The sequence below is a fragment of the Pseudophryne corroboree genome (genome assembly GCF_028390025.1).
Source record: "Pseudophryne corroboree isolate aPseCor3 chromosome 3 unlocalized genomic scaffold, aPseCor3.hap2 SUPER_3_unloc_34, whole genome shotgun sequence".
NCBI lineage: Eukaryota > Metazoa > Chordata > Amphibia > Anura > Myobatrachidae > Pseudophryne > Pseudophryne corroboree.
This window is the reverse complement of record NW_026967524.1, coordinates 376,410-402,754: the sequence shown is the minus strand read 5'-3', so window position 1 is coordinate 402,754 and position 26,345 is coordinate 376,410. Positions and strand designations below refer to the sequence as shown.

Here is a 26,345-nt window from a genome sequence, read left to right as displayed (position 1 = left end):
ATGTACCACACCTGTCACCCCTGTTAGTATATAAAATAAAAAATAAGAGGGGCGTGGTCCATCCAGACGTGCTTTCTGGAGCTCTCCTCACTAAGTGGCTTCTTATCTACCCTACCTGATAGCTCTCAGCCGCCGCTGGGACCAAGACCCAATCTATTAAGTCCCCCACTCCTACTGCCCAAAAGCCGCTCGCTCCGCTCACTCTGGGCACCGTTCACTGCCGCAGCCTAGTGACGCCTATGAAGCCATGGGCTGTATTCTGGGGCTATGTGCACCCAGACTTTCCTGCACGCTCCGGATACCTGACTTGAAGGCGCTTTTGGCTCAGACGGGAGTACTTGCTCTCCAGGTAACACAGGTGCGTAGCTCCCGCTATTGCTGGGGACAGAACGGGCTGCCCACAGTCACTGGAGCCCAGTGGTGATATTGGGGAGGGAGATGACTGCCAGTTTGCATCCTGGTGCGTAGCCATCGCATGCTTTGCCTTCTGCCTTCAATAAGGTTTAATATAAATAAGTGTCCTGACAGCTGAACCGGGGTCACTACACTAAATTGAAGCATTTGCCTGGGGGTGAAACTACCTTCTATTTATATAGTACCACTATAATCTACTTTCCTGGAAGAAAAAAAGTCAAGGCCTAAATGTAGGCCACATCGACAACAGCCTACAGGAAGTGCAAGAAATGTCCCAGATGAAAATCCACAGCAGAATACTGTTGACCCTCACACCAAGAGACACATTTCTTCCATATGCGATGGTAATGTTTTGATGCGACCATCTGGCCGGCTTGGAGCATAGTTGAGATAACCTTGCCCGGTATCTCTTTCCTGGCAAAAATCCTCCCAATATACTTCCATTGCATCAAACGTAGCCGTGGTAAGTCTGGATAGACGAACAGCCCTGGTGTAAGACGATCATCCTCAATTGGCAGAGACCAGGGGCCTACGAGTAATAAGGCTAGAATGTCTACATACCAGGCCCTGCGGGGCAATTCTGGGACAATCAGAATTGCCTGAACCCTGTCCCTTTAAGTCCTTTGAGAACTCTTGGAATTACAGGAACTGGAGGAAACAAGTACACCAACCGTTAAATCCACGGTGTCGCCAGAGCGTCCACTGCTGCGGCATGTGGATCCCTCGTCCCAGAAAAGTAACGCAGAAGCTTCTTGGTAAGCTGAGAAATCAACAAGTCGATTTGCGGGTAGCCCCACCGATTAAATATCTGCTGAAACACTTGCGGGTAGAGGCCCCATTCCCCCAGGTGAAGATCGTGTCTACTGAGGAAGTCTGCTCCCCAACTGTCTACTCCCAGAATTAATATGGCGGAAATGGCCTTGGGATTCCGCTCCACCCAGAGGAGTATCTGGGACACCTCCCTCATTGCAGCTCTGCTGTTTGGAACTCCTTGTTGGTTTATGTATGCCACAGTTGGTGCGTTTTCCAAACATACCTGTATGGCCTGATACTGAAGGATATAAAAGAGGTCAGCAGAAGGGCATTGTAAATCGCCCTGAGTTCCAAAACTTTTAATCGGAAGGGAAACCGCTTGATCAGACCACCTTCAAGCCCCTAGGGTCACTGCACCCCAACCATGGAGGCTTGCATCAGTTGTCAACAGAATCCAATCCTGAAGTGTCGACCCTCCAGGAGGGAGATCAGCAACCACCATAAGAGGGAAATACTGGCGTTTAGTGAAAGGCATATCATCTGGCGTATGTGCAGAGGTGACCCAGACCATTTGTCCAGCAGATCCAGCTGGAATGGTCATGCATGGAATCTTCCTTACCGAAATACGTCGTAGGAGGCCATTATCTTTCCCAGTAAGCTTATGCAAAGATGTACCAAGATTTTGTTCAGCTTCAAAATGGAACATACCATCGTCTGAATTATCTTTGCCTTGTCTATAGGAAGGAACACCTTCTGAGACACCGTGTCCAATATCATTACAAGGAACTGAAGCCTCTGCGTAGGTTCTAGGTGGGATTTCTGCAGATTGAGAATCCACCCGTGATCCATGAGTAGTCGTGTTTGAAGGCTGATCTTTTCCATCAAGTGCTCTGAATATAGCCATTATGAGATTGTCCAAGTATGGAACAATGTTCACTTCCTGCTTGTGGAGTTGTAGCAACATCTCTGCCATCACCACTGATAACACCCTCAGTGCAGTTGATAGACCGAAAGGCAAGGCCTGGACCTGGTAATGACTGTGCTGCAGTGCAAACATGAGGTAAGCCTGAAGAGGCAGCCATATTGGGATGTGAAGATACGCATCCTTAATATCCAGCGAAACCAGGAATTCCCCTTCTTCCATGTCACACTTGGTTTGAGTTGGGGATCTGATGACTGATAATTGACTGAGGGAGCAGCTATCGGCAAAGGAAGGAAATGAGGTGGCTGAATGTAGTTCTTACTCATGGATTGAAGACTTAGGCCTGAAGATGTAGAGGGGTAGGCAATGAGGACATTGACCGAGAACGATACACTGAAGAAAGAGGAATTCAGTTTTAAGGAGACCTCAATTATACACAACGACTAGGAGAGAAGTCTGAGTGAATTCTGAAAGACGAAAGGTTCATGACTTGTAAACGATGCTGAAGAACACTGAATGAAGAAGTGACTTGCGATTTGTAAACGATGCTGAAGAATACTGAATGAAGAGATGACTTGTGATTTTTAAACAATGCTGAAGAGAGGATCGCTGTGAGCACCATCAGCAAATGGAGACCCTCTACCAGATAGGCCAGTGGTTAAACCACAAGAGCAGGTGGACTGGGAGCAAAGGACTGCAATAACAGAACTGACCACCAGGCGGACACAACAGAACCAGGATACCAGGGGTTAACCTGGGAGCGCAGAGTTCAGGGCACCTTACAGCAGCAAGTAACTTGAAGTACTGGCAACATAGCTAAGCATCAACCCCTTTTTATAAGGGAAGCCTGTACCGTATTGGCTGGACACGAACTGGGATACCTATTGTCTTGGATTGGTCTCCAACATGGTGGCTCCCTGCACAGAGGACACATGTGGTACCAGCATACAGGCACTACATCTGGCCTCGGCCTCCAGACACCCAGCAGCCGCACCGGAAGACCTTGCTGCTGTAGCTCCTATACATCGCAGCGACACCAGCCAGCTAAGAGGAAGGCTGCAGGGACCAGAACTCTGGATGCTGACCATGCCCCCCTTTTTAGGGTGGTCTCCGAACACCCATGCTGCTTAGTGGGATTCTTGGCATGAAAGGCACAACCTAGTCTTGGAGCATGAACATCTTCTGCAGCCACCCAAGATATTTCCTCCGGACCATATCCTCTCCAATCTATGAGATACTGGATACGACCATACCTCTTGCGGAAGTCAAGAAACTTCTGAACCTCGAATTCCTCATTTTGAGCAGCTTGAACCTTGGGAGGTTAAGGGAAAGCTGCCCGAAAATGATTTAGTACAAGAGGCTTTAGCAGAGAAATGTGAAAGGCATTGGGAATTTTGAAATAGGGAGTCAGTTTCACCTTGTAAGAAACAGGATTCAACACTCTTAATAGGATACGGACCGGTGAATCTTGAAGAAAACTTTTTGGTAGGAACTTTGAGTCTGAGGTTTCTGGTGGATATCCAAACACGATCTCCCACTTTGAGACTAGGAACAGCCCTACGTTTCCGATCAGCATAGGTCTTATTTCTGGGAAGTCTTAAGTAGCGCCTTATGAATTTGTCTCCAAATCTTAGTGAACTGACGAAGAGCGGATTCAGCAGCAGGAACCTCAAGAGGTGGGAGAGATTAGAAGGAAGGAACTCGTGGATGAAAACTATAGTTAATGAAGAAAGGAGGGGAATTGGTAGAAGAATGATATAGGTTATTGTATGCAAACTCAGCAAATGGGAGGTAATCCATCCAGTCTTCCTGAGCAGGGGACATGAACATCCGTAAGAAAGTTTCCAGATCTTGGTCGACTCTTTCAGTCTGTCCATCAGTCTGGGGATGGTAGGCTGAAGAAAAGTTCAACTTGATTCCTAGGACAGAGCCGAGAGCTTTCCAGAACTTGGCGAGGAATTGAGGACCCCGATCAGAAACTATTTCCTGTGGAAGGCCATGCAAATGAAAAATCTATGAGAAAAACAATATGGATAGCTGAGGAGCAGAGGGAAGACCGGTGAGGGGTATGAAGTGAGCCATCTTCGAAAATCATTCCACAATGACACAAATGGTGTTGTGCCTTCTGGAGACTGGCAAATCGTTTATGAAATCCATAAAGATGCGAGTCCAAGGCTTTTGAGGTGTTGAATGTGGATGAAGAAGACCCGAGGGAGATGTTCGTGGACTTTTTTGTTGAACACACTTGGAACAGGCTGCTACAAATTGAAAGACATCCGTTTTAAGATGAGGCTACCAGTAGAATCGCTGAATGAACTTGAGAGTCTTAAGACCACCGGCATGACCCATGAAAGATGAAGAATGAGCCCAAGTAAGCAATTTCCTGCAAAATTTTGGTGCTACAAAAGTTCTCCCAGAGGAGGTAGAGGAACAGTACGAGTTGAAGCAAATGAAGCCAGAATCAGAATAAATTGTTTCTCAAAGGAGTTGAGTGAATCAACCGTTTGAAAAGAACGAAAAAGTGCATCTGCTCTTCAATTTAAGGTTGCTGGGCGGTTAATAGTTTAAAGGAGAACCGAAAGAAGAAGAAGAGAGCCCACCTGGCTTGCCATGGGTTTAAACAACGAGTTTAAACAATGGGTTTAAGCCATCATGGAAGGACTTGGAGAAGACGGAATGGGAGAAGATTCTGAATGATCAGGACTGAGGCTCAATGTTAGTTGATTAGGAAGAAGAAAAAGGCCTCAAGTCAGTTTGAGAGGTTTCCTGTTAAGGACGAGGTTTAGCTTTCTTATGAGATGATTTTCCAGTTCTGCCCATTCTTCAGCATAACATTACGGAGATTAAAGACCAAGGTCAGGAGGCCAGTAGCAACATAGCAGAAGTATTGAACTGTGGAAATAGGGAGACATCCGTGAGCATAGACCCCCAGTGGCCATCGGTTACAGAAACATTGTGAGGTCAGTTGTTTATGGGTAATAGCAAGAAGATGCCATCCTTGAGCGGTAAAGTAATTTATAGGAGCCAGCAACTGGAGCCTGCTACTGTCCTGGACACATGGACTGTTACGCCGTAGCTATACTGAAGCCCCAAGAGCGCTAATTGGATCTTACGGGGATTGAGGGGAGCAGGAGGAAAAAAAAACCCAGCAGCAGTCAAACAGTATGGAGGATGTAGTCAGCACAGTCTGCCACCAGAGGGAGTCGACAGAGCAGGAGTGGAGGCCAGGCAATAATAATAATTAAAGCAGTTCAGGCGACCACTTACTGCCCAGGTAGGGCTGCAGCGGCAGAAGTCCCTGCCGGAAATCACTGAGGCTGTAGTGAAGGGCACTGATCATGGGCTGTCAGTGTCTGTAGCTCCCAGGGAAGCGGCTGGTTTCAGGAGGGCATGTGGCTATATTGCCAGTTTTCAAGATGGCACGTCTGGCAGGGAAGTCCAGATCAGAAGAAACTGGCCGGCTATGGTGGGTGAACAAAGGTCAGTAATAAGGCAGGAGAGGAGAGGTACCAGGATGCAGTGGCACAGGGTAGCGTATGTGGCTGCACAGGAACCACACCTGTATGTCCTCTATAATTCACAGCTCCACCAGATTTCCCCCGTAGCACCATGGGTTACGAGGAGAGGGGAGATGCCGGGACACTGCTGGAGTGATGACAGGCAATCGCTCCATGTTTCCCCGCTGCCACGACTCAGGGCTTCAACGGTCGGACAGTAGGAGAAGGCAGGCTGCGGGCAGGTGAGCTGACTAACTTGACGTGTCCCTGCTGAGGCCACCAATCCCCGTAGTATGCACCACATCAGATGCCGGGAGAGCAGCTCCGCTCTGTGTCTCCAGTTGTGGTCACCGCTGATCCCCAGTCAGCCTCTCCACATGACTCCAACAGCACGGCTAGGTACAAGAGTGGACAGGGCGCACAACCCTCGGTGAGTAGCAGCGCTACCTCGCTGAGGTCTGGTCCGTGGTGGGATCCGGGAGTACGCCACAACCTGCAAAAGCCAAATGAATGGCTCCCCGGCTCCGCAACCTACAAAACACACAGAGGGGCAAGAAAGGGCCCGAAAGAGCCCGTAGGACAGCTGTAAAAGGCAGAAAGGACCTATATAAGCAGGAGCTCCTTTATCCTGCTTCCTGCTGCCTTTCCAGTCAGGCCACACACCCCGTGACATCATTTATTGATGTTGAAAATAAAAGTAATGTAGATTTTTGCACCAATCTAAGACTTGCGAATCTACTTTGGGAGCCACCTCCCTTTTTTTTTTTTAAACATTCCCCAGCTGGACGAGGATAACTGGAATTCCATTTCTTGGAATTCTAACTTCCTACGGGCGTAAACAAAAAATTTCCATCAGCTGTTTTGGGATGTTTAAACACAGTTGCCTTCGTTTTTAACACAGGCTTTGCTGCCTCTTCTAAGAAAGAATGACTTAGCACTAATTAGCTCAGGTATGTCCACTGAGCTGAGACCATCCGCAGTGCAATGAGTCCTCATCCTCCAACGAATCCTCATCTAAATCATGTGTAGACTGTGAAGATGTTGTATCATGTCTATGTGATTTACTTACCACCAGCCTCTCAGGCTGCTTTTTTGAGAGGCTAACAATTCCCTAGGTGTATAAACCTCAGAATGAATGTTGCATGTAAGGGTTAATAGGGAAACCTATCACTGATATAGGAGCTGGTATAAACTGCTCAGCTACATTGGATAATGTCTGTGCAAAGTAGCCCATTGAAGGTTCACCAGAACCTGTGCCTGCCTCACTGTACACGTGGGTAAGCGTTGTCTCGACCCAGCGGGGAGTTGTTGGAGCGACTCTAAGGTGCGTATAAGATGCTTTTTAGAAAGATCACTCCAAAAAAATAGTAATACTAAAATAAAAATAGGATTTTAATACCTACCGGTAAATCCTTTTCTCCTAGTCCGTAGAGGATGCTGGGGTCACTTCAGAACCAAGGGGTTATAACAAAGCTCCAAAACAGGCGGGAAAGTGCGGATGACCCTGCAACACTGATTGACCAAACTTGAGGTCATCATCGGCCAAGGTATCAAACCTGTAAAATCCGTGTTTGCCGCCCGACCAAGTAGCCGCTCGGCAAAGTTGCAATGCCTAGACACCCCGGGCAGCTGCCCAGGAAGAGCCCACCTTTCTAGTAGAATGGGCATTCACCGAATTCGGTAATGGCAATCCTGCCGTGGAATGAATCGTACCTCTGATCCAGCGCGCAATGGTCTGCTTAGAAGCAGGATACCCAATCTTGTTGGGAGCATACAGGACAAACAGAGCCTCTGTTTTCCGAATTTGAGCAGTCCTTGCGACATAAATTTTCAAAGCCCTGACCACATCTAGGGACTTTGATGCAGAGAAGGTGTCAGTAGCCACTGGCACCACAATAGGCTGGTTTATATGGAAAGAGGAAACCACCTTCGGAAGAAATTGCTGCAGAGTTCTTAACTCCGCCCTATCTTCATGGAAGATCATGGAAGGGCTCTTGTGAGACAAGGCCGCTAACTCAGGCACCCGCCTTGCGGATGCTAAGGCCAACAGTATGACCCCTTTCCAAGTGGGACATTTTAACTAACTCCTGTAGAAGTTCAAACCAATGTGATTGAAGGAACTGCAACACCATGTTAAGATCCCACGGTGCACATGGAAGTTGGATGGGCAAAACCCCTTTCACGAACATCTGAACTTCTGGAAGGGAGGCCAACTGTTTCTGAAAGAAAATTGATAAGGCCGAAATGTGGACCTTAATGGAGCCCAATTTCAGACATGCATCCACACCCGCCTGTAGAAAATGGAGAAAAACGTCCCAAGTGAAACTCTTCCGTTGGAGCCTTCTTGGATTCACCCCAAGATACATATTTTCTCCAAATACAGTGGTAATGTTTAGATGTTACTCCTTTCCTGGCCCGAATGAAAGTGGGAATGACTTCTTCTGGAATACCCTTTTCGGGCTAGGATCTGGCGTTCAACAGCCATGCCGTCAAATGTAGCCGTGATAAGTCTTGATACATGCACGACCCCTGCTGCAGCAGGTCCTCGCGAAGAGGAAGAGTAAATCTTGAAGATCTGGATACCAAGCCCTCCTTGGCAAGTCTGGGACAATGAGGATCGCCCGAACCCTTGTTCTTCTTACAATCTTGAGAACTATTGGAATCAGTGGAAGTGGAGGGAAGACATACACCGACTGAAACACCCACTGTGTCACCAGTGCATCCACTGCTATTGCCTGAGGGTCTCTCGACCTGGAACAATATCTCTGAAGCCTCTTGATGAGACAAGATGCCATCATGTGTACTTGAGGGACTCACCAAAGATCTGCCACCTCTGCGAAGACGTGTGGGTGGAGGCCCCATTCTCCTGGATGGAGATCATGTCTGCTGAGTAAGTCTGCTTCCCAGTTGTTCACTCCCGGAATGAAAATTGCAGAGAGCGCTTGCATGTTTTTCCGCCCAGAGGAGGATTCTTGTCGCCTCTGCCATCGCCGCACTGCTTTTTATTCTGCCCTGACTGTTTATGTACGCCACTGCTGTTATATTGTCGGACTGGATCTGTACGGGTAGATCTTGAAGAAGATGCTTTGCTTGTAGAAGGCCGTTGTAAATGGCTCTCAACTCCAGAACGTTTATGTGAAGATAAGTTTCATGACTTGACCATCTTCCTTGGAAGCTTACTCCGTGTGACTGCCCCACAGTCTTGCAGACTTGCATCCGTGGTTACCAGGACCCAGTCCTGAATCTCGAACCTGCGACCCTGCAGTAGGTGAGCACTGTGTAGCCACCACAGTAGCGAAATTCTGGCTTTTGATGACAGGATTATCCTCTGGTGCATGTGTAGATGGGATCCGGACCACTTGTCCAACATATCCCACTGGAATACCCTGGTATGGAATCGGCCAAACTGCAAGGCCTCGAAGGCCGCTACCATCTTTCCCAATAACCCAATGCATTGATGAATTGACACTCTTATCTGTTTCAGAATTTGACCATTTTCTGGATTTCCAGTGCCTTTTCCACTGGAAGAAAAACCCTCTGTACTTGTGTCCAGAATCATTCCCAGAAAGGATAACTTTGTTGTAGGTTCCAATTGTGATTTTGGAATGTTTATGATCCAACCGTGTTGTTGAAGCACTGTCGGGGAGAGTGCAATGTTCTGCACCAACCGTTCCCTGGACCTCGCTTTTCTAAGGAGATCGTCCAGGTAAGGAATTATATTGACTCCTTTCTGACGAAGGAGCACCATCATCTCTGCCATCACCTTGGTAAAGACCCTCGGTGCCGTGGAGAGTCCAAACGGCAACGTCTGAAATTGGTAATGACAATTCTGTACCGCGAATCTCAGATAAGCTTGATACGGAGGATAAATGTGATCATGCAAGTAGGCATCTTTTATGTCCACTGATAACATGAAATTCCCTTCCTCCAGACTGGAGATCACTGCTCTCAGAGATTCTATCCTGAATTTGAACCTTTTCAGGTATAGATTCAGAGATTTTAGGTTCAGGATTGGTCTGTCCGAGCCGTCCGGCTTCAGAACTTTGAAGAGGCTCGAATAAAAACCTTCTCCCTATTGTGAGAGGGGAACCAGGACAATGACTTGATCCTGGCACAATTTTTGTATTGCTGCAGTTACCACCTCCCTGTCGGGGAGAGAAACTGGTAAGGCCGATTTGAAAAAGCGGCGCAGGGGAACGCCTTGAAACTCCAGTTTGTACACGTGGGACACAATTTGTAAGACCCACGGGTCTAGGCCAGAATGAACCCAGAACTAACTGAAAAGCTGCAGACGTGCCCTCACTCGGGCGGACTCCCGCAAGGGAGCCCCAGCGTCATGTTGTAGACTTGGCAAAAGCAGGTGACTTCTGCTCCTGTGATCCTGGGGACGCTGAGGACCTTTTTCCTCGTCCCCTTCCCCTACCTGCCAAGAAAGGGGAACCTTTACCCTTTTTGTATCTATTGGGCCGAAAGGACTGCATCTGAAAGTGATGAGGTTTCTTTGCCGGCGTAGGAGGATAAGGCAAAAAAGTTGATCTACCTGCAGAAACTAAAGCATCTAGCCCATCACCAAACAAGGCCTACCCTTTATACGGGAGAGACTCCATATTTGTTTCGGAATCTGCGTCAGCATTCCACTGGCGATTCCACAACGCCCTCCGTGCCGATACTGCCATGGTATTGGGCTCTTGGGATCAAGAGCATCTATCTCTCATAGCTTCACGCATGTATGCTGCAGCGTCTTTTATATGACCCAACGTAAGGAGAACCTCGTCTCTATCTATAGTGTCAATTTCAGAAGACAAGTTATCTGACCACTTTTCAATAGCACTACTCACCCACACACAGGCAATGGTAGGCCTGAGTAGAGTCCCATTGGCCACATAAATAAACTTTAATGTAGTCTCCAACTTGCGTTCTGCCGGCTCCTCGAGAGCAGCCGTCCCAGGTGCAGGGAGAATCACCTTTTTTGTTAACCGTGACAGGGCCGTGTCTAAAACGGGGAGGGGGGGGTGACTCCCACTTTGTCCTGTCCTCTACCGCAAAAGGATAAGTAGGCTGAATTCTTTTGGGGATCTGAAATTTCTTTTCAGGGTTTGCCCAGACACCCTCAAAGAGAGTGTTCAGTTCATGAGAAGGAGGAAACGTTACATTAGTTTTCTTTTCTTTATAAAGGTAAACCTTCTGCTGAGGTAAAGAAGGGATCTCCGTAACCTCTAACACCTCCTTTATAGCCACAATCATGTACTGAATGTTTTTAGCTAATTTTGGATCTATTGCCCTGAAATCACCAGTGTCGACACAGGAATCAGCGTCCGTGTCGGTCTGTATAACCTGAGCAAATGACCTCTTATGGGACCCAGAGGGATCCCCTGTGGATGAAAACACAGAGTTTTGACAAATCACATCTTCCACAGACTTTCTCCAGGTTTCTGCATGAGACTCAGACTTATCCAATCTCTTACTGATATGACTCACACTATCACGTAATTCTTTCACCCATTCAGGCTCATGGTGTGCCGGGAGCGCCACCACATTACAACTCTGTGTGTCCCCATAATGGCTTCCTCAGGGGAAGAACACCCTGCCTCAGACATGTCACACACGTGTACACCACACCACAGACACTCCGGGGCTTATAGGGGACAGACCCACAGTAAAATCTGTCAGAAGGATACAGAAGGAATTGCCAGCTCACAACTCAGCGCCAGTAATAAATTGTCTGTGAAACACAAAATGTCTACAGAGCTGCAGCGCTTTTATAATTACACAATGTACATAGCACCAAATTTCACTGCGCCCCCCCTGTTTTGCACCCTGATACCTGTTTCAGCAGTGGAGGAGGACCAGCGGTCTTCTCTGCAGCCTGGAGGGAGAGAAAATGGCGCTGAGCAGTGTGCTGTCTGTCTGAGGAAGAAGCCCGGCCCCCGTAATGGCGCGCTTTCACACAGACTTAGAGAGACTCATGTTTATACTGGCGGGGGTAGAACTGTGCCGCAGCAACTTATGCCCCTAATCTGCCAGTCCTATAAGGGTTCATGCTGCCCAGGACGCCCCCTCCCCCCCTGCACCCTGCAGTGCCTGTGTGTGTGGAAGCATGGCGTGCAGCGTTCCCCCCCGCTGCGCGGTACCTTTCTAGTCGTCCCGATGTTGAAGAGTCTTTTCCTCTTACACTCTGTCTTCTGACTTCTGGCGCTGTAAGGGGGGTGACGGCAGGCTGTGGGAGTGAGCACATAGCCGCAGCTAGCGTTCAGTACCCCTCAGGAGCTAATGGTGTCCTGTCAGCTTAGAAGCAGAGCCATGAAACTCACAGAAGTTGGTTCCTACTTCCTCCCCTAGGTCCCACGAAGCAGGGAGACTATTGCCAGCAGTGCTCCCTGAAAATAAAAAACCTAACCTAAGTCTTTTCCCGAGTGCATCCAGTCTGCCTGGGCTCAGATTCTAAACTGAGGTCTGGAGGAGGGGCATAGAGGGAGGATCCAGTTCACACTCTGGAAAAGTCTTAAAGTGCCCATGTCTCCTGCGGATCAGTCTATACCCCATGGTTCTGAAGTGACCCCAGCATCCTCTAGGACGTATGAGAAATAAGAAAACTTATGGCTGTTAAAAAACAGCAGCCCTCTGACCATGGTCTGGCTCCTGCCGCAACAAACAAAAAACTGACGTGCACATTCGTGTAGATGGTGACACTACAACTACTGGATGATCATTGTGAATGTCTGAGGTATTGATACAATGCAAATTTGTTGAGATATTGTTTCTTTTTCAGATGGAACCATGGGTCGTGCACGTGAAGTGACTGGCAAAAGGGAGCCATTGGTTTTGGTGAGACCGGCATTTGTTTGTTGGTGATCCATTGTAGACAGTGAGTAGTATCCATCTACAGTGGAAGAAGCCTGGACACCAAGAATCCTAGCGGCGGAACAGTGGGCGAAAGTAGATCATGACAAATCGGGACCACAGGCATTTAGGGCGCCTAGCAACCACCAATCATACCAAACGCATCAGGAAATGCACCAACAGTACAATGCTGGACCCAGCCAAGCAGTCCCAGATCTGGTGAATTGGAGGGCCACGTGAGATGTGGTAGCACGTCAGACTGGTGCTCTGAAAACCAAGCCAAGCCTTTCGGCCACTGTTCCGTCGCTGAGAGCATACCTAAAGTTTAACACTAATGCTATAGCTGTTTTTATGGTAATTATTTTGGGCAATAGAGTAGGACCTGCAGTATAGTGGGGTCTCTTGTCGGGGGCTGCAGACTTAAATGCATTGAGCAATACATGAACTAAAACTCCACTGTTTATTATTGTTAGTTAATATAGTGAGTGCAAGACACATTTATGTATGTAGTAAGGCTACTGGGAGACCTTAGATTGAGCAATATTGGATCTGGCCATTACATTCCCTAAAGTCATAACCTCAGAACTGCACAGAGCAGGAACTATTATTCACAAGTAATTAGGAATGTGTTCATCATGAACAAGTCCACAATTACCGTCTGAAGGTTACACAATTATTTCAAGTCTACACTGATATTTGAGAATAAAGCCTTTAACAGAAAACACCCCTGAAGAAGTCACTATTGACGAAACGCGTTGGTGACACGCAATTTGGATTTAGAGTGAATTGGAGTGGATAAGAACAAGCCCACCCATGCAAGGGTGACAACAAGTGCAAAATGCTTGTCTTATGATTATACAGATATGTACTTGTGATAAGTTTTTAATCTGTTTTACTTGAAGTTCTAGATTCAAATTTCATTTTATTTCTGAATCTTATACGAATTGTATTTGGTGAGCTCAGGTCTACTGTATAGCAGGAAATATTTCATACCTGCATCATCTAACAAAATGCATATAAATTAGGCACTCCACAAAAAAACAATACTAATTATATTATATACATACATACATATATACACATTTATATATAATCACTAATAATAAACTTCTGCTTGTTACTTTTAATAACATTATAATAAGTGTGTAATAACTCTCTATGTGATATTTGTCAAGGATAGCCTTGTGTTAGAAACACCCAACTGAGAATAGGGCTGATGGCGGAGGAGGGTGTAGGATAAGAGATTGCTGTAGTGACTGAGCAATGAGAATATGTGACTTCTGTAATAAGTGTTTATTACTCACCTGTGCTGATATCTGTAGGGATCTCCTCCTCCTTACACTGCTGATCACCCCTCACATACGTCTCTGCTTCTTCCTCTATATCTTCTGCCTTCATATCAGTCACATACGTCTCTTCTTCTCCCTCTATATCTTCTGCCTTTATATCAGTCACATACGTCTCTTCTTCTTCCTCTATATCTTCTGCCTTTATATCAGTCACATACGTCTCTTCTTCTCCCTCTGTATCTTCTGCCTTTATATCAGTCACATACGTCTCTTCTTCTTCCTCTATATCTTCTGCCTTAATATCAGACAGACGTTCTATCTAAATAACCAAAAAATAAAGATATTTATGGTAAGAACTTACCGTTGTTAAATCTCTTTCTGTGTGGTACAATGGGCTCCAAAAGGATAACATCGGGTGTAGAGTAGGATCTTGATCCGGGGTACCAACAGGCTCAAATCTTTTGACTGTTCCCAAGATGCACAGCGCCGCCTCCTCTATAACCCCGCCTCCGTGCACAGGAGCTCAGTTTCGTTAACCAGCCCAATGCAGTAGCAGGTATCAGAGATGACAATCGCTCGTAGCCAAGTACACCGCACACTCCCCACAGGAAAGGGTGTCAGCTGCTAATGCCAATACCAACCCAAAGAAGCTAAGTGCGTCAGGGTGGACGCCTTGTGGAGCCCAGTGTACCTCGCAGAAACAGATTTAACAACAGTAAGTTCTTACCATAAATCTAATTTTCTGCTGCGGGGCACACTGGTCTCCACAAGGATTAACATCGGGGATGTCCTAAAGCAGTTCCTTATGGGAGGGGAAGCACTGTAGCGAGCACAACAACCCGGTGTCCAAAGGAAGCATCCTGGGAGGCGGAAGTATCGAAGGCATAGAACCTTATAAACGTGTTCCCAGAGGACCACGTTGCCGCCTTGCACAACTGTTCATGGGTCGCACCATGGTGGGCCGCCCAAGAAGGTCCAACCGACCAAGTAGAATGGGCTTTAATGGTAGCAGGAACCGGATGACCAGCCTGTACATAACCATGTGCAATCACCATTCTAATCCACCTGGCCAAAGTCTGCTTGGAAACAGGCCAGCCACGTTTGTGAAAACCAAACAACACAAAAAGAGAATCAGATTTCCTAAAAGAGGTAGTTCTCTTCACATAGATACGGAGAGCCCGTACCACATCCAAAGACCGCTCTTTGGAAGACAACTCAGGAGAATTAAAAGCCGGAACCACAATCTCCTGGTTAAGGTGGAAGGAAGACACCACCATAGGCAAATAACCTGGCCGCATTCTAAGAACCGGCCGTTCAAGGTGAAAAATGAAATAGGGAGACTTACAGGATAAGGCACCCAAGTCCGATACCCTTCTATCTGAAACAATCGCCAGCAAGAAGAGGACCTTAAAGGGACAGCCACTTAAGGTCAGCAGAGGCAAGAGGGCTCAAACGGAGACTCTTGCAAGGCCTCCAAAACCACCAACAAGTCCCAAGGGGCCACAGATGGCACATATGGAGGCTGAATCCGCAGCAAACCCTGAGTGAATGTATGGACATCAGGTAGGGTAGCTATCTTTCTCTGAAACCAAAGGAACAAAGCAGAGATGTGAACCTTGAGGGATGGCAGAGATGTGAACCTTGAGGGAGGCCAGACGCAGGCCTAAGTCCAGGCCCTGTTGTAGAAAGGCCAATAGTTTGGCCATACTAAACTTCGAAATGTCATGATTATGAGACGCACGCCAAGTGAAGTAAGCATTCCAGACCCTATGGTAGATCAGAGCAGAAGCCGGCTTACGGGCCTTCAACACAGTTTGAACGACCACCTCAGAAAAACCCTTGGCCCTGGTAAACACAAGGGCCCTGAACGAGGAGGTCCGGTCGTTGTGGAAGTAGAAGGGGACGATCCCACGAGAGTCCCAGTAGATCGGAGAACCAGTGCCATCTGGGCCACGCTATAGCAACCAGAAGTAGGTTTCCGCCTTCTTGCTTGAACTTCCGTATTACTCTGGGCAGGAGTGACACCGGAGGGAACACATAAGGTAGCTGAAAGTTCCATGGTATTGCCAGAACGTCCACGAACGCAGCTTGAGGATCCCTTGTCCTTGCTCCGAAAACTGGAACCTTGTGATTGTGTCGAGATGCCATCAGGTCCAGATCTGGAAGGCCCCACTTGTCCACGAGGAGTTGAAACACTTCTGGATGGAGGCTCCACTCTCTGGCATGTACGTCCTGATGAATGAGAAAGTCCGCTTCCCAGTTTAGGACCCCCAGAATGAACACTGCCGATATGGCTGGCAGATGATGTTCCACCCACTGAAGATTCTGTGATACTTCCCTCAATGCCATGCGGCTTCGAGTGCCGCCCTGATTGCTGTACGCCACCGTAGTGGCATTGTCCGATTCTACTTGAACAGGTCTCTTCTGTATGAGATGCTGGGCCATTGTCAACGCATTGAACACTGCCCGCAGTTCCAGAATATTTATCGGGAGTATAGACTCCTCCTTGGTCCACCGACCCTGAAGAGAGTGCTTTTCCAACACTGCTCCCCAACCTCTTAGACTGGCAGCCGTCGTCAGCAGGACCCAGTTGGATATCCAGAAGGGACGGCCCCTGCACAACCGTTGGTCCTGGGGCCACCAGCTCAGTGACAGGAGGACCCCCGGAGACAAGGAGATCATGTGAAACCTGATCCGGGGAGGCAGGCCGTCCCACTTGGACAGAATCAACTTCTGCAGAGGGCGAGAATGGAATTGAGCATACTCCACCATGTTGAAAGCCGACACCATGAGACCTAGCACTTGCATTGCCGAATGAATCAACACTTGCGGACGAGATAGGAAGCATTGAATCCTGTCCTGAAGTTTCAGGACTTTCTCCTTAGACAGGAACAACTGCTGGTTGTGAGTGTCCAATAACGCTCCCAGGTGTACCATGCTCCGAGCAGGAACCAGGGAGGATTTCTTCCAGTTGATCAGCCACCAGTGGGCTTTCATGCACTGGACCGTCAGATCGAGATGACACAGGAGAAGATCTGGGGAATTCGCCAGGATCAACAATTCATCCAGATACGGCAGGATCCTGACCCCTTGACGGCGGAGTGAAGCTGTCATGACCGCCATAACTTTGGTGAAAACTCGGGGAGCCGTTGTCAAACCAAAGGGTAACGCCCGAAATTGGTAATGTAGGTTGCCCACCGCAAACCTCAGGTACTGCTGATGAGCTATCGCAATAGGAATATGCAGGAAGGCATCCTGTATGTCCAGGGAGACCATAAAGTCCCCAGGCTCCAAGGCCAGAACAATAGAGCGCAGAGTTTCCATACGAAAGTTGGGAGACCCGCACATGCTTGTTCAAGGACTTCAGATTGAGAATGGGCCATGAGGACCCGTCCGGTTTTCAGGACTAGGAACAGCATTGAATAGTACCCGTTGCCTCTTTGAGCTAGAGGAACCTGTACCATCACTCCGGTGGACAGGAGGGAGTGCACCACCAAATGCCAAGTGTATGCTTTTGCCGGATCCAGAGGCACATCTGTCAAACAAAATCGATGAGGGGGACGATTCTTGAAAGGTATGGCGTAACCTCGAGTGACGACTTCCCTTACCCAGTTATCCGAAGTGGTCTGCAACCATTCATGGGCAAAACCTAGAAGTAGGCCCCCCACCTTGGGATCCCCCAGTGGGAGGCACGCCCCGTCATGTGGCAGGCTTGTCAGTTATGGAAGCAAACTAGAATATTAAAACCAAGGTTTCAATAGGAAGCGCTGTCCAGTCACAGATAAATTTAAATGAATCACTTTATTTCTACAGACAACCTATATGGCCATATCATACATAAAATATAAATTAATAAAACTTCAGTACAATGATAACAATGTCATGAAAATAACAAATCAATTATAAGCAGTTAATAATGCTCCAAAGATAAAGGGCATGCAGTCTGATTCACTTAAGTGGTTAGTCGTTCACTCCTGATTTTCAATCATATAACCAGATGGCAATCATCATTAGTATTGGGTACAAGGAATGCACATATCCATTTATAATCAATGTTCAATGTCCTCCTACCTCCCGTATTTAGCAATTAACGGGGGCTCTTTCAAAAATCGGGGACTAATGTTCCTTATGGTTAATTGGCACACTCTTTGCTGAGTGTTTGAGAAATATTCCTCCCTCCCGTATTCCTCTTACCGGGGATATCCTTGCTGAATGATGGTTTTCTCTATTGTATATTCCAGACACAGGTGATCTCTCAGCCAGAGAGCTTTCAACCTGTCTTTCTCCTCTGTAGTGTCCGTGCATCGACTGGTCCCAACTTCCTCACAGTCACAAACGAGCGCTCGTACTCTCAGACTGCCGGACTGCAACGCCCAAACACGTGACGCGTTTCCCCGCCTCTCCGTTTCCGGATACTCGGCGGCTTCCTCAGACGTGTATAGTGAATGTCCTGCTAGGTGCTATTTAACCTCCTTTCATTGGATCTCCCAGCTGGCTAGCTTATTGCACCTGGGTGCATACATTGCTTTTTAACTGCTTTCTAATTTAGAAAACGAGCACCTGCTTCCGGCTTCTATTGTTTGCGTTCCACCGTTGGGGCTGTGGGTGGCTGCTGCAGGCTGGTAAACAGTACAGAGGCGTCAGTTATGGAAGCAGGCTGATGGGCGGCCCAGGCACGATTCGGTCTGGGCTTGGCAGGTCTGGAAGCACAAGCTTGCTTTGGGTACGCCTGACCTTTTGCTTTACCTGGAGTACGAAAGGACCGAGGGAAAGTACTTTTAGCCTTCTGTGCGGAAGGAGCCGTACTAGGTAGGCAAGCAGTTTTAGCAGTAGCCAGATCAGCCACAATCTTATTGAGGTCTTCTCCGAAGAGAATGTCTCCCTTGAAAGGAAGCACCTCCAGGGTTTTCTTGGAATCCACATCCACCGACCAGAATCTCAACCAAAGGATACGTCTTGCCAAGACAGACGTAGTAGCAGCCTGGGTCTCGAGCACCCCGGCATCGGAGCCCGCCTACTTAAGGTACAGAGAAGCCGTGGTAATATACAAGAGACATTGTCGAGCATGCTCAGACGCATTGGAAGGCAGATCCGCCTCAAACTCCTAAGCCCATGCCTCAACAGCTTCAGCAGCCCAAGTTGCTGCAATGGATGGCCTATGCACAGCCCCCGCTAGGGTATAAATTGCTTTTAAACAGCCCTCCACACGTCTATCCGTCGGTTCCTTCAGGGAGGTGACGGTAGTTACTTGTAGAGCAGAGGAACAACCATTTCCTCCATTACGTCTACGGCCTCACTACCACGCAGTGTGGGAGAAGCCACAGCGTCGTTGCCACGTGTAGCAGACATAAGAGCGTGCACAATATCGGGAAACCTGGTACAAGGTGTAGCAGCAATATACCCAGCAAGAACACCCGGTGATGTGACTATGACAGCACAAACCGGGAGTTCAAGAGATACAAATCAATATGGTGACTATAAATCACAAGGAAAAATACACAGCAAGTATATCTTGTGATACAATCCTATATTATACAGAAAGACATCTGATACACTTAGTCACTCAGGTACAGCAATATAGGAATAGCCCGCTGAGTGAAATACTCTGCAATAAGGCAGCCACGCAGCAGCTACATGCACACACACATATATAGTCACACACGTACCATGCAGAAATCATACACCATAAACTGCACTGGACTAGCAATACACAGTAATACTCAGTATTGATAACAATAGATATAACAATGTACAGTAAGCACTGGATGTATATCACAGGGTGTTTGTACCACACAACCCTGACTGTATGCGCTCTTTCCTATCTAACACAGTCGCAGTGACAGGTAGAATACTCAGTGTCCTGTAGGAAGCACAGCGCTGGCAGTCAGGCGGTTCCACAGAGGAGGATTTGCCCCAGCAGTCCCAGGAACAGCTCAGCCCTGTCTGTAATGGCCGCTGCCCGGGAGTGAGGGAGAGAGAGAGATGCAGCTCCAGGGCGGGAACATTGCAGAAATGGCGCCCTGGGGCTGGGGGAGGGGCCACAGGTCAGATCTGCTCCCCCTGCTGACATCCCCACCGGGCGCTGCGGGCAGTGAAAAGCGGGGTTATGTATAATAAAAAACCCAGACCTGTGCCCTGTAATGGTCCCTGATGGCTAGTGGAGCACAGTGTCCACAACAGCGCACGCGCAGCCCGCCTCCTACAGCCGTGCTGGATCGCGGTAAAGTGCGGCCAGAGAGACCGCTTACCTTCCCCGTACCTGCGGCCCCACGATCCGGGAGGACGGCGGCGAGTGTGTGACTGATGTTGTGAAAGAACCGGAGCCTCCGCTGCAGTGACCCGGCAACCAGGGCGCGGGAGTATACAGCACCGCTGGGGGTGATGGAGCTGCAGTCAGGGACGTCTGTGAGACGTTACCGGCTGCAGCCCTGCCTGTCAGAAGAATCTTCAGTCTTTTCCTTTACAATAAACCCATCAATAGGCTGCCTAATGCAGCACCCCTGTTATGTGCCTACTTACTGCAAGACACCAACTTACAGACTGAGCTCCTGTGCACGGAGGCGGGGCTATAGAGGAGGCGGCACTGAGCATCTTGGGAACAGTCAAAAGCTCCGAGCCTGTTGGTGCCTCGGATCAAGATCCTACTCTACACCCGATGTTAATCCTTGTGGAGTCCAGCGTACCCCGCAGCAGAAAATACAATGGCATTTACATAGTGATTAAACTGAGGTGAAACAGTATAATATCAGTGTATAAGTCACGCTGCTCTACTCTCACCCTAAATCCCACCTACCTGATCCTCCTGTGGGATCCTGTGATTCTCCTCTGTACAATCCTGGGAATACAGAGGACGGGGACATCCCTCTGGGGTATCTCTGTTACTGGACCCATCTGTAGGAGACACACAGTGACTGAGTACAGTGTATATATGTGATTATCAGATGATGTGTGTATATAGGGGCCTCCATACCTGCTCTCCCCTGTACAATCATGACAGTCTCCTCTTACCCAGTGATGTGAGGGGCCGGTGATTCTCCATCATCACGTCCTTGTACAGACCCCTGTGTTCCTCTATATACTCCCCCTCCTGCATGGAGACATAGACAGTGACATCCTGACACCTTATAGGAACCTGACACACACAGTGATACAGTCATCACCCAGACACATCCCCTGGTGTTACTGTATAATGCCCCATTCCCAGCAGTCACCTCTCCAGTCATCACCCAGACACGTCCCCTGGTGTTACTGTATAATGCCCCATTCCCAGCAGTCACCTCTCCAGTCATCACTCAGACACGTCCCCCGGTGTTACTGTATAATGCCCCATTCCCAGCAGTCACCTCTCCAGTCATCACCCAGACACATCTCCCGGTGTTACTGTATAATGTCCCATTCCCAGCAGTCACCTCTCTCTCATAACCCAGACACGTCCCCCGGTGTTACTGTATAATGTCCCATTCCCAGCAGTCATTTATCCAGTCATCACCCAGACACATCCCCCGGTGTTACTGTATAATGTCCCATTCCCAGCAGTCACCTCTCTCTCATAACCCAGACACGTCCCCCGGTGTTACTGTATAATGTCCCATTCCCAGCAGTCATTTATCCAGTCATCACCCAGACACATCCCCCGGTGTTACTGTATAATGTCCCATTCCCAGCAGTCACCTCTCCAGTCATCACCCAGACACATCCACTGGTGTTACTGTATAATGTCCCATTCCCAGCAGACACCTCTCCAGTCATCACCCAGACACTTCCTCTGGTGTTACTGTATAATGTTCCATTCCCAGCAGTCACCTCTCCAGTCATCACCCAGACACACACCCCCGGTGTTACTGTATAATGTCCCATTCCCAGAAGTCACCTCTCCAGTCATCACCCAGACACATCCCCTGGTGTTACTGTATAATGTCCCATTCCCAGCAGTCACCTCTCCAGTCATCACCCAGACACGTCCCCTGGTGTTACTGTATAATGTCCCATTCCCAGCAGTCACTTATCCAGTCATTACCCAGACACGTCCCCCGGTGTTACTGTATAATGTCCCATTCCCAGCAGTCACCTCTCCAGTCATCACCCAGACACATACCCTGGTGTTACTGTATAATGTCCCATTCCCAGCAATCACCCAGACATGTCCCCTGGTGTTACTGTATAATGTCCCATTCCCAGCAGTCACCTCTCCAGTCATCACCCAGACACATCCCCTGGTGTTACTGTATAATGCCCCATTCCCAGCAGTCACCTCTCCAGTCATCACCCAGACACATACCCTGGTGTTACTGTATAATACCCCATTCCCAGCAGTCACCTCTCCTGTCAGCAGCTGAATGATCTTGTTGGTGAGTTCCAGGATCTTCTGGTCACTGTGTCTCTCATGTATCAGTGAGTGAGGTGGAGGCACCGTGATGGGGCTGTGGGTCCTGCTTAGTCAACCTGACACACGAGGATGGCTGCTGGGTGTCTCACACTCACCAAAGGTTGTCTTCACTACTGTATTACCCTGCAAAATGGGGGAGACATCAATATTGCTGCAAATACTCCCAGATCCCTTCAGCTCCCCAGTCATGTCCCTGCATTATTACTATAGATATAAGTGATGTCACTGTGACGCTCCCAGATACCTTCACCTCACCAGTCATGTCGCTGTATTATTACTATAGATATAAGTGATGTCACTGTGACATTCCCAGACCCCCTCACCTCCCCAGTCATGTCCCTGTATTATTACTATAGATATAAATGACGTCACTGTGATGCTCCCAGATCCTCTCACCTCCCCAGTCATGTCCCTGTATTATTACTAGAGATATAAGTGATGTCACTGTGATGCTCACAGATCCCTTCACCTTCCCAGTTATGTCTCTGTATTATTACTATAGATATAAGTGACATCACTGTGACACTCCTAGGAGTCTGATATACATTTGCTTCATACTGCTCCAATTATCATCTGTTACACATACCAGGGATATTATGGTGTCTGCTTTTATACATCCTAGATTTTGAGCAATATTTTCAATCCCCACAATTACATATAATCAAATTAATAATAGTAATAATAAATAAGAATTTACTCACCGGTAATTCTATTTCTCGTAGTCCGTAGTGGATGCTGGGAACTCCGTAAGGACCATGGGGAATAGCGGGCTCCGCAGGAGACTGGGCACAACTAAAGAAAGCTTTAGGACTACCTGGTGTGCACTGGCTCCTCCCCCTATGCCCCTCCTGCAGACCACAGTTAGGAAACTGTGCCCGGAAGAGCTGACACAATAAGGAAAGGATTTTGATTCCCGGGTAAGACTCATACCAGCCACACCAATCACACCGTACAACTCGTGATACTATACCCAGTCAACAGTATGAAGAACAACTGAGCCTCTCAACAGATGGCTCAACATTAACCCTTTAGTTGGACAATAACTATATACAAGTATTGCAGACAATCCGCACTTGGAATGGGCGCCCAGCATCCACTACGGACTACGAGAAATAGAATTACCGGTGAGTAAATTCTTATTTTCTCTGACGTCCTAGTGGATGCTGGGAACTCCGTAAGGACCATGGGGATTATACCAAAGCTCCCAAACAGGCGGGAGAGTGCGGCTGACTCTGCAGCACCGAATGAGCAAACTCAAGGTCCTCCTCAGCCAGGGTATCAAACTTGTAGAATCTTGCAAATTGCCGGTCCCAGTATAGTACCTGAGTGTGTATATACAGACTTCAGGATAGCCTCCTGCTTTCTATCCGCAGGCTCCTTTAGGGCGGCCTTATCCTGAGACGGTAGTGCCACCTTTTTTGACAAGCGTGTGAGCGCCTTATCCACTCTAGGGGATCTCTCCCAACGTATCCTGTCCTCTGGCGGGAAAGGGTACGCCATTAGTAACTTTTTAGAAATTACCAGTTTTTTATCGGGGGAAGCCCACGCTTCTTCACATACTTCATTTAACTCCTCAGATGGGGGAAAAACCACTGGTTCCTTTTTCTCCCCAAACATAATAACCTTTTTTGTGGTAACTGGGTTAATGTCAGAAATGTGCAACACATCTTTCATTGCCGTAATCATGTAACAGATGGCCCTATTGGAATGTACATTAGTCTCTTCATCGTCGACACTGGAATCAGTATCTGTGTCGACATCTGTGTCTGCCATCTGAGGTAGCAGGCGTTTTTGAGCCCCTGATGGCTTTTGAGACGCCTGGGCAGGCACGGGCTGAGAAGCCGGCTGTCCCATGTCATCAAACCTTTTATGTAAGGAGTTGACACTATCACGTAATTCCTTCCACATATCCATCCACTCAGGTGTCGACCCCGCAGGGGGTGACATCACATTTATCGGCATCTGCTCCGCCTCCACATAAGTCTCCTCATCAAACATGTCGACACAGCCGTACCGACACACCGCACACACACAGGGAATGCTCTGACTGAGGACAGGACCTCACAAAAGCCCTTTGGGGAGACAGAGGGAGAGTATGCCAGCACACACCAACAGCGCTAAATAACACAGGGATATACACTATAACTGAGTGATTTTCCCAATAGCTGCTTATATAATTGATATTGCGCCTAAATTTAGTGCCCCCCCTCTCTTTTTTACCCTATTGAGCCTGGAAACTGCAGGGGAGAGCCTGGGGAGCGTCCTTCCAGCGGAGCTGTGAGAGGAAATGGCGCCAGTGTGCTGAGGGAGATAGCCCCGCCCCTTTTTTGGCTGACTTCTCCCGCTTTTATAATATTAATGTGGCAGGGGTATTTTACACATATATAGCTTTTTAGGCTATATTATGTGGGTTTGCCACTTGTTAAGGTACTCTAATTGCTGCCCAGGGCGCGCCCCCCCCCCCCCAGCACCCATCAGTGACCGGAGTGTGTAGTGTGCATAGGGAGCAATGGCGCACAGCTGCAGTGCTGTGCGCTACCTTAATGAAGACCGGAGTCTTCAGCCGCCGATTTCCAGGATTCTCTTCTTGCTTCTGGCTCTGCAAGGAGGACGGCGGTGCGGCTCCGGGACCGGACGACCGAGGCTGGGCCTGTGTTCGATCTCTGGAGCTAATGGTGTCCAGTAGCCTAGAAGCCCAAGCTAGCTGCAAGCAGGTAGGTTTGCTTCTCTCCCCTAAGTCCCTCGTTGCAGTGAGCCTGTTGCCAGCAGGTCTCACTGAAAATAAAAAACCTAAAATATACTTTCTTTTTAGGAGCTCAGGAGAGCCCCTAGTGTGCATCCAGCTCGGCCGGGCACAAAAATCTAACTGAGGCTTGGAGGAGGGTCATAGTGGGAGGAGCCAGTGCACACCAGGTAGTCCTAAAGTTTTATTTAGTTGTGCCCAGTCTCCTGCGGAGCCGCTATTCCCCATGGTCCTTTCAGAGTTCCCAGCATCCACTAGGACGTTAGAGAAATAATAATAACGACACTAAAGGCTGCTCCCCAGTATAAAATTAATAACAGATGTCTTTAAAAGCAGGACACCTCAGACCATTCCTCCTGTATTGTAGGACATCACCACCACTCCCAATGTATAATAATAATAATAATACCAGGACACCACAAGATGCTGTCCCTGTATAATAATAATAATAATAATAACAACAAGACACCACAGGCTGCTCCCCCTGGATAGTAAGACGCCATTACCTGATCTCTAAGGACACCGAAGATTCCTCTGTGTGGAATGGAGTACAGTGACCGGAAGTAGGGAATGATTCGCACAGGCCGCTTCCTAGTTACTGGCCCCTCCCCTCCAACACACCTCCCACAGCCCGCCCTCTCTAATGAATATTACAATACATGTCCTTAGTGCAGGATGCCGGCGGCCATTTTCTTGTAGACCAGTCCGGCAGCAGCAATAGGTTCCCTGGCCGTGTAGTGACGTCAGGAGCGGCGGCCATTTTCCCCTGGTCTGAGCTCCGCCTTCCTTCTATCATTCCCACAAGGCAGCAGGAGCAGAGAGCAGCCATTGCTGTGTCTGGTAGCAGGTAATGATATTATTATTATTATTCTATAGGCTGAGCAGCTCTGGTGTCAGGTTCTGTACTACAGGGGGAGCAGCCTCTGGTGCCTTGTTATAGTGCAGCTGGAGCAGCCTCTGGTGCTGCATTATCCCTGTACAGGTGGCTGACACTCTAGTGTCCTATTACTGTAATACAGGTGGCGCAGACCCCGCCGTTACCGTAATACAGGTGGAGCAGACCCCGCCATTACCGTAATACAGGTGGAGCAGACCCCGCCGTTACCGTAATACAGGTGGAGCAGACCCCGCCGTTACCGTAATACAGGTGGAGTAGACCCCGCCATTACCGTAATACAGGTGGCGCAGACCCCGCCATTACCGTAATACAGGTGGTGCAGACCCCGCCGTTACCGTAATACAGGTGTCGCATACCCTGCCGTTACCGTAACACAGGTGTCGCAGACCCCGCCGTTACCGTAATACAGGTGGCGCAGACCCCGCCGCTACCGTAATACAGATGGCGCATACCCCGCCGTTACTGTAATACAGGTGGCGCAGATCCCGCCGTTACCGTAATACAGGTGGCGCAGACCACGCCGTTACCATAATACAGGTGGTGCAGACCCCGCCGTTACCGTAATACAGGTGGTGCAGACCCCGCCGTTACCGTAATACAGGT

The 26,345-nt window shown here is 48.5% G+C and overlaps 1 protein-coding gene across 3 annotated transcripts in view; it reads right to left on the bottom strand.

The window, feature by feature from the left end:
- The window catches only part of LOC134984074 (zinc finger protein 585A-like), a 36,679-nt gene extending 11,224 nt beyond the window's left edge, over window positions 1-25,455 (bottom strand). For 2 of the 3 annotated variants that reach the window (XM_063949711.1, XM_063949713.1), the window contains exons 1-5: window positions 25,351-25,455; window positions 22,033-22,224; window positions 20,724-20,802; window positions 20,505-20,606; window positions 13,731-14,030 (exon numbers count right to left, since the gene is read on the bottom strand). In XM_063949711.1, the coding sequence (XP_063805781.1) occupies window positions 13,731-14,030; window positions 20,505-20,606; window positions 20,724-20,757 (436 nt within the window). In that variant the 5' untranslated portion in view covers window positions 20,758-20,802; window positions 22,033-22,224; window positions 25,351-25,455. Of the gene's footprint in view, window positions 1-13,730; window positions 14,035-20,504; window positions 20,607-20,723; window positions 20,803-22,032; window positions 22,225-25,350 lie in introns of all 3 variants that reach the window. The other variant, XM_063949712.1, reaches the window with a different exon arrangement.
- Window positions 25,456-26,345: the final 890 nt, after the last annotated feature.